The 8,869-nt window shown below is 34.1% G+C and overlaps 1 protein-coding gene across 1 annotated transcript; it reads left to right on the forward strand.

Annotated features, from left to right (window-relative positions):
• Nucleotides 1-2,328: 2,328 nt before the first annotated feature.
• On the forward strand, nucleotides 2,329-8,566 carry LOC125871614 (sulfoquinovosyl transferase SQD2). The gene is made up of 11 exons (XM_049552244.1): nucleotides 2,329-2,680; nucleotides 4,205-4,271; nucleotides 4,806-4,876; nucleotides 5,061-5,178; nucleotides 5,503-5,576; nucleotides 5,820-5,875; nucleotides 5,966-6,049; nucleotides 6,231-6,318; nucleotides 6,418-6,495; nucleotides 6,754-6,810; nucleotides 7,797-8,566. Exons 1-11 carry the CDS (start codon nucleotides 2,355-2,357, stop codon nucleotides 8,290-8,292), a joined length of 1,515 nt encoding a protein of 504 aa, XP_049408201.1. The 5' UTR covers nucleotides 2,329-2,354; the 3' UTR covers nucleotides 8,293-8,566.
• The last annotated feature ends 303 nt before the right edge of the window (nucleotides 8,567-8,869 follow it).

Here is an 8,869-nt window from a genome sequence, read left to right on the forward strand (position 1 = left end):
ATCCAAAATGTATATAGAAAATATAGATATATGATACATTCATTTGTTAGAGGTAAACAATAATGGACTTGTATAACATTTTTAAGTGATCTCGATACGATTTATATTAATTTAGAGATAGATGCGTAAAAATTATACACTTAATGTATATTAAGCATTAGATTCATAATTTTAAGAGTATAGTAAATACAGTACTAAAATTTTGCAACTTAAAATTATGCTTAAATTTTAAATTCACGTCTAATATGAGATATCTTCTTCAAGCGGAGGGGGAAGAGGGAGAGGACCATTATTTTAGAAGGAAGATATTTTTTTAGTGGATCCGGCTTGTTTTTGTATAGACCATAATGAGACTAGAAGTCAATAATTTAAGTAGATGTACATACAATTATAGGTGTCCATACAATTTGTTTTCGTTAGAAAACTTAAGTCCCATTTATTTTCATTTAATGGATGTTTGAATTTGAATAGTTCAAACTTAATACATTTGTTTTTATTAAGATTTAAACACTTAATTGATCTGTATAGATATTTTCTTCTTCTTCTTCTTCTTTTTATTTTTTTTATTTTATAGAAATTGACATTTTATTCATTCTAGTTCAATACATTTTGATATGAGGAAACTTACGAAAAGTTACTTTACGATCCCTAGTCCATAAGTAAGATAGTAATCTATCTCAATTGAAGAGATGAGGTAAATGCACTAGGGGCTGAATACAAGAGTCCCTCGAGTTCGAGCCCTAGATATGAAAAAATCCTTGGTGGAAGTGTTTCCTCCCGAAGGGAGCCCTACACAGCAAATTTGGAAAGTTGGGATCCAAACTAGATATCAAACGTCGAGTGAAAAATAAAAACAAAACAAGAGTCCCTAAACTATCTTAATTTTATTAATTGAAAATAAATTAAAAACATATTAATTGCAATTTATGAGGAAAAAAAAGAGTCATGAATGTGCGCTCTTTAACAATAATATGACCTAAAACGTTGACAAGAAAAAACAAACATAAAATACAAGCCATCTCCTTTAAGAATCATCTACTTAGGATACAAGGCTTCCCAAGTCTCAAACATATATATAATATATATAGAGAGAGAATTAAGTTGCAAATATCTTAATAAAAACAAGCGTAACAGAGTGAAAATGTATTTGAAATTTATTTATATCACGAAATAATTTTTAAAATTTTAAAAAAATCATTTTATTCAAAAAATAATTAAAACTTTTGATCAATCAAACATACAAAATGTGTTCCTTCATATTAAAAGTACCCTTAGAGTAGTGAAAATTTCGACTATAGCCTTAATTAGATACTCTTTATGTGTGTGTCTCTACACATATAGTATCTTTTGGAGAAAGAAATATCAACACAAAAACTAAATAATATACACAAAAAGACATTAGAAGATTTCAATTTCCCTTTCTTCTATTATATATAAATAATAATACTAATAACGTGAGAAAAGAGACTCTGAGGTGGAAATCAATTGATTTTGTACCCTTTATAAATGTATTTTTAATTATATACTTTTTAAATAAATTTTATACATAATTTTTTATCGATAGAATCCTATATAGCATATGCTTTCAATATCTTCAATATTGAAACTCAAAAGCACACAACCATACATAGGAAATGATCTATTATGATCAACAATTTAAATTGAAATAAAGAAAAATGGAAGTTGTAAATCTCCTATTTAGAGAAATAAAGATTTTTTTTATGTAAGAAAAAAACCTTCTTATATAAAAGACATAAAATTAAAATTAAATTTGTAAATCATTACGAAATCAAATCTCCCCACCACACAAAAATACAAAATTTCCATTAAATGCCAGATATTCAATTTCACAGGCTTCAACATTATAATATAAGAAATGAAATCATACCCCACAATCCACATAGAAAATAACATCTAATGAATGAAGGCCCCATACTTGTGGTTCTAAATAAGCATATGCTATTCATAGTTTTCAATTATTCCACATTTCCACTCTAAAAAAGAATATCCCTTAGAGTCTTCTTCTCAATGGCCCCCCAATTTTACTTTCACGAATTTGAATTTAGTTGGAGTATATACTTCAATTCAAATATTCATATAAAATCATCTTTATTATATTATAGAGTGCTTTATTTTTTAATGTGATACTTTACGGTGTGAATTCGACCTTTCCCATGGAATCGTACTTGTCAGAAAGCGCTTTACCCCTTTATTATGCTACTTTTGGATGATTCTAATTTAGTTGGACTATAATGTGAATATCAGACATCAGGTGAAAAACAATACCCCCATAAAAAAAAAAAATCTCTCCCACCTTAAGTAGATTATAAAACATCATTTAGACAACTCTTAACATGTCTAGCTTTACTTCTTCTCTCTTTATACCCTCTGATTCCTTACAACCAATTTTCTCTTGTTCCTTTTTCACCTCTAGTTTTGATAAAGTTTCTTGCTTTTCTACTTCAAGAACAAACCCCATCAGATTAATTTCCAAAAAGATCACTTTTTTACAGTGTGAAAAGAGTTTTAGAAGAAAACCCTTCAAGAACAGAGTTTTAATTAGTAGTAAGATGACAATTACTGAGTACAGAGATGAAGAAGAGTATCCTCCTCTTTTACTTGAATCTGAGATGAAAGAGCCTAGGCGTATTGCTCTCTTTGTTGAGCCTTCTCCTTTTTCGTGAGTAAATACTTAAATTAGTTATATCCCAATTCTTGATTATGTTTTTGTGTGTGTAAGATTCACTAGTATAAGTTTTAATTACTACTCAAATAGGAAAGTTGTTGGCTTTAGATGCATTTGCTAGTAAACTTTGGTTTCTTGATTCTTTATGTTTGACTTTAGTTATATGTGATCCACTAGATCCCTTTCTTTTGAAATGTTTATGAGCTCTATGACTATGAATTAGGGAAACTTTTGGATGTGGGGTGTTATGCTTATATTACTAGGCATAATACATAAACGGACACTCAAACTTGGTCAGACACCTCAATTCGGTCTCAACTGACAACTAAGTACTCCAACTCGTCCCATTGTGTCTCATGGACACCTGATGTTGACGTGACACATAAATTTTTGAGATATCTTAGGTGATGATTTTGTAAGTTGGAGTGTTCAACTAATGAAGTTGAGATGAGTTGAGGTGTCTAGATGTGCAAACTAAAAGTTGGAGTTTTTACTTGTCAACTGAGGTCATGTTGTGAGTGTATGTTTATGTATGATGCCTTATTACTATTTCATTTCTCTGCTTTTATGTGGAAGTGTATTCATACCTGCTGACCATATGTTTCCTCAATGTAAGCATTAATTACAAGGAATATCGTTTTTTTTATTTGTTTGTAATTACATAGGTGTGTATTCATGTGCGCTACCAGATATTGCAGCTTAGGAGTTGATTACTAACCATCTGTTCCTCCTATGATGAGTAGCTTTGTTAGTCATCTTATGTGAGTTGCATTTTAGGGAAACACCACTACTCTGCTTTGCATTTTGCATTCAACTCTTCTTACTTTGTGATATTGTGTATCATATTGTATTGAAATTCCTGTGTTATTTTAACTAAGTTGATTGCCTTACGTGTTGTCAAGTATCAATTTTACTATGCAATGTGGTGTTGATGGATCATAATGCAGTATTTTCTTTCTCATTTCTTCCTGTGAACAAATACTTCTTAGGTGCAATTCACTTTTCTAGTGCTCATTACTGCTTCACTACTTGAAGCTAATTGCTTTTGGCCACATTTTAGCTCTTCACTGTCCCTGCATGGTTCCTTAAGCTTACTCAACTGAGAGGGATCCTCATGAGATTTGCAAAATATCAAAAGGCATACTCTGGAATGATTTTTTGTTCAAAATAGATAACGTTTAACCTTGGATAGACTTAAGTGAATTCCACCTTCTAGTTCATAGTCCTTATAAGTGACACTTCTTTCACCCTTTAGTTTGCTTTTTTTCATTTAGGCGGGGTTGGGATTGGGGAGAGATCCTTCTCCCACAGTCTCCACTGTCCTCTCTAGTAGTAGAATTTTACCTTTACATTGATATCTGCATATGCAAATATGCTTTAAGACAAGAAAGAGTTTCAGAAAATTAACTCTGTACTGAATTTTTCTAATTCTATGATCAAGATTTATGCATGATTATGTTTGTTCTTGAATTTTCTTATTATTGATGATAACCATCGTTTTCCTTTTGTGTGATACAGGTATGTTTCTGGATATAAGAACAGGTTCCAAAATTTTATAAAGTACCTCCGAGAAATGGGGGATGAGGTATTTCTATGTCTGACAATGATGTTGTTAGTTTATGATGTCTGCTTGTGTTCTTTTGGTAGGGCCTGAATGACATGATATAAGCGTAATGATCTACTTGTGTAATTGCCATGTTGATATTATTAAATCCAATGAATATTTTATGATATTATATCAATAAAGAATTTAATATTCGTAGACTGTTTCTATTTTCTTTCACCCAAACCTATGTCAAGCAATTTTACAACAACATACCCAGTATAGTCCCACAAGTGTGGTCTGGGGTGGGGAGGGTAGAGTGTACACAAACCTTACCCCTACCTTGGCAGGTAGATTGCTAGTAATGTCAAGCAATTTTGATATGCTGTTTCTATACATATTGAAGCAAATGTTTATTTTAATAGTAATATAGCTTAGAGGTATACATTGTCATAAATATACCCCTAGGCATAGTTCATGTAGTCTATTAAGTGGAGCAGTATTTATGGCGTAAGCAAAGGTGATTCACTCCTGATGATCAACTGCTGAACAGATCTTTGTGTATTTGTGATGCAGGTTATGGTTGTGACAACACATGAAGGAGTACCCGAAGAATTTTATGGGGCAAAGTTGATAGGATCACGGAGGTTGCAACTGTTATCTTTACTAGTTTTCCCTTTCCTTGTTTAAATAATTAACTCACTCATTTTCCTATGTTACCATCAAACAGTTGAGGTTGAGGACTCCCTGATTATGAGAAGATTGTCAATATATGGAGCTTTTCTTATCCCCTAAGAAAGCTTCTTCTTGATGTTTTTCCTTTCTTTGCAGTTTTCCCTGCCCCTGCTACGCGAAAGTACCTCTCTCACTTGCTCTCAGCCCTAGAATTATCTCAGAGGTAGCACAGTTCAAGCCTGATATCATACATGCATCATCTCCTGGTATAATGGTAAGTTTTCAGCTGCTCTTTTCCTTATTTCAGTTATATTCTTGTTGTTTTCCTTCAATTTCTGCAACTATATGTTGTTTCTTGTACCTCAATTATCGTATGTTGCTATCTGGTATTTTTGTTATTATTTGTTGTTTCTTGTACTTCCGTTACTTCTTTTTCCTTGAGTCGGTGATCTATCGGAAACAACCTCTCTACCTCTGAGGTTGGGGTAAGGTCTGCGTACACTCTACCGTCCCCAGACCCCACTTTTTGGTATTACACTATGTTGTTGTTTGTAGCTTCCTTCCTGTCTTGGATAACTTTATTTTTCCTTGTTTTTAGGTATTTGGTGCTCTTATCATTGCAAAACTTCTATCTGTGCCGATTGTAATGTCTTACCACACACATGTGCCAGTGTAAGTTCGCTCCTTCCTTCAGGTTCTTAGCTCAAATCCACGTAGGAAAATTTGATAGCTTAAATACCATGAAACATAAGTTCTATCTGTCATTAATCTCCCTGATGGAGAATACTAAGCAATAAGTCTCTGAAGCTTCTTCAAGAACAATTTACACTATGTCATTGGAGGGCTTTACTTTGATCCTATTCACATTTCTTTTCTCTTTGGATAAGTACTCTGATCCACATTCTTATTCTTTAGGTACATACCGAGATACACCTTTAGTTGGCTGGTTCAACCAATGTGGATGGTTATAAGTATGTCAGTTGAGAAATATCTTATCAATTAGCTGTTCTCTTACTTCTCCTCTTCTTGATACTAATTAAGATACATTTACTTCTAACCAGAGTTTCTACATAGAGCGGCTGATCTTACACTGGTGCCATCTGCTGCTATTGCAAAGGATCTGGAAGCTTATAAGGTAACATCAGGTAATAGGAAGAAACTTGAACTAGTCAATGGCTCTCCAATAATGATTTTGTTATTAATGATCGGATAAAGAAAAAGAAAATATCCATCTTCTCTGTTCTGTCAAAGCTATTGTTTTGCTGGATTCAGATGCTTTACCTATTAAAGCATACAAGTTGGTCACTCTTTTTCTTTCGTTGTCAGCAAACAAAATACGTGTGTGGAACAAGGGTGTTGATTCAGTGAGCTTCCACCCCCAATATCGGTCTCATGAAATGCGAGTGAGACTAAGGTAGGATCTTTTATCTGAAAATTTGATCCAGTATGAAGCAATCATTAGTATGTGCCTGATTATTCTTTCTTCTTTTCTCCTGCTGTTATTCACAATAAGTGATGGAGAACCTGATAAACCATTGATAGTCCATGTTGGACGAATTGGAGTTGAGAAGAGTTTGGATTTCCTCAAAAGGTACAACTCTTCCTTCAATAGTATACAACAACGATTATTACGCCTCAGTCTCAAACAATTGTCTATATGATTCCTCACTGTTCATGTTCACCATTTAAATTCATCTCAGGGCATCATTACAAAATAATCGTCCTTCATCAATAAGGGGGAAATGTACTTGCAATTTTTGGGCAATATATTGTATCAAGCAAATTATGTGCTTGTCAAGTTAATATGTCGATAACTTGCACATGACATTTGCGAATGGTTTTGAAACAGGGTCATGGATAGACTTCCAGGTGCTCGGATAGCTTTTATTGGAGATGGGCCATACAGGTGAGTTACGATGATTGTTTGGCTTCTTTATTTCTGGAACATAAGCCGGAATGTTTTGTGTTCTTTGCAAAGAAAGTCACCAAATCTTGTTTCTTGTACCATAATCAATGTTCAGTCTACGAATTTGTGTGGATGACAGTTTTAGAGCATGCCAAGACGTGTTGGACCCTTCAGGGGTTATTTACCTGTTCTGAATAGTATCGCCAGAATGGTTACTTAGGTTGTGCGGTAAAAAATTCAAAGGAGACTTCCAATTTTTAGAAATGGCATGCTTACTGTAAAAATCGTACCTGAAACTTCCTGTGTCAAAAATCTGATAGTAATATTTTAAGTTTTTAACGTATAGGGGATTCCTCAATTTATAATGGTACAGCAACTAGTATATGTCCCTTTTGGGTTAATTGGTTGGGATTTCTCAGTTTGTTAAGGATTACATGTGTTAATTAATTGGATGCGATAGATAACACGAGTAAGAAGTAGACTTCAGCACATTATTCAGTCACTTTGACTGGTCCTCTGTAGATACTTGATGTGCGATCATTATATAGGTGAAATTTCATTTTTTGGTATTTTCCTTGTCAAAAGTGAATAATCTACCTTCTTGGCAGGAATAGTAATTAAATATTGCTGAGACTCTTACAATGCGACGCCAGCAGCTTTTTCTGATAAGACTTGGCTGTTTGCTTGCAAGAATCTATTGTCAAATGTCCCCCTGGGCTCTGGTTTGACGGTAAAGGTAGCACAACTCTGAACTTGTGGTAGGTGCATGCCGCAAGTTTGAATTAAGTGTAGAACGGGCGAAGGGGGGGTGGGTGAATTAACCAAGAATGTGTATACCTTGAAGATGTTGCTGTTTATGAAATGAATTTCCTCAATGTTTTTAAAAAGTGTCCTAGAGAAAAATGCTTCATGGTTTCTCTTCTTTTGTTCATCAAAGCTTGTTACATAGAATAGCTGTAAAATTATCGTTCTGTTCATGCTTGTAGGGAGGAGTTGGAGAAAATGTTTCAGGGCATGCCTGCCGTGTTCACAGGTACATTACTAGGGGAGGAGCTTTCCCAAGCATATGCCAGTGGAGATGTTTTTCTTATGCCTTCAGAGTCAGAGACATTGGGGCTCGTCGTTTTGGAGGCCATGTCGTCAGGACTTCCTGTAGTGGCTGCCCGTGCCGGGGGAGTTCCAGACATCATCCCTGATGATCAGCAGGGCAAGATTGGATACCTGTTTACTCCTGGGGACCTAGACGACTGCATGAGCAAATTAGTGCCTCTTTTGCGCGATACTGAATTGAGAGAAACCATGGGAAAAGCTGCACGCGTAGAAATGGAGAAATATGACTGGAAGGCTGCAACAAGAACAATTCGTAACGAACAGTACAGTGCAGCCATTTGGTTCTGGAGGAAGCAAAAAGCACAATTCCTGAGACCATTTCAATGGTTGTTTCAGTGTATATTCGCAGCTCCAGAAGTCGAGTATAGGTAATAGATCCTTTCCTCTGAAAGCATAGAGAGCTTGTTTTTTATGCTTTTTGTAAGGTGTATCCTTCATAGATTTGCATCAAGATGTGTTTGCAGAATATTGACCTGAAAATGTGTTATGATATTTTGTTGTCAATTTGATTGTACAATGTAGACTTCAAAACTTAGTCTGTTGTGCTGTTATGTATTTAAATTGAACTCATGTACATGTAAGTATTTATTTGAATTTAGTGAGCTGCATATTCTACTCTCAAAATGAATCAAATCATGTATTGATTTATTTAATATAGTATTATATTTTTAATTTGTGATCATGTTAATAAGTTGTGTTCTTTTCGAGTTTGATTCATTGTTCAGAACAAAGTGATATTTGTCAATTTGTTGGTTTAATTTTATTCGTAATTGAAGTTAAAATATTTTAATAAAATTGGACAACAAAAAATATATTGGGGCGAGAGCGAGCGCTAGCTTCCTAAATAGGATTTTCTATGAGGTAGAGGCTGGATCAATAAAAGAAAGATAAGGAAAGTCTACAAGAGTCCAATCGGGCCACTTCCTTTAAGTTGTGGCTAAAAATAGAG

The sequence above is a fragment of the Solanum stenotomum genome, chromosome 7 (genome assembly GCF_019186545.1).
Source record: "Solanum stenotomum isolate F172 chromosome 7, ASM1918654v1, whole genome shotgun sequence".
Lineage (NCBI taxonomy): Eukaryota > Viridiplantae > Streptophyta > Magnoliopsida > Solanales > Solanaceae > Solanum > Solanum stenotomum.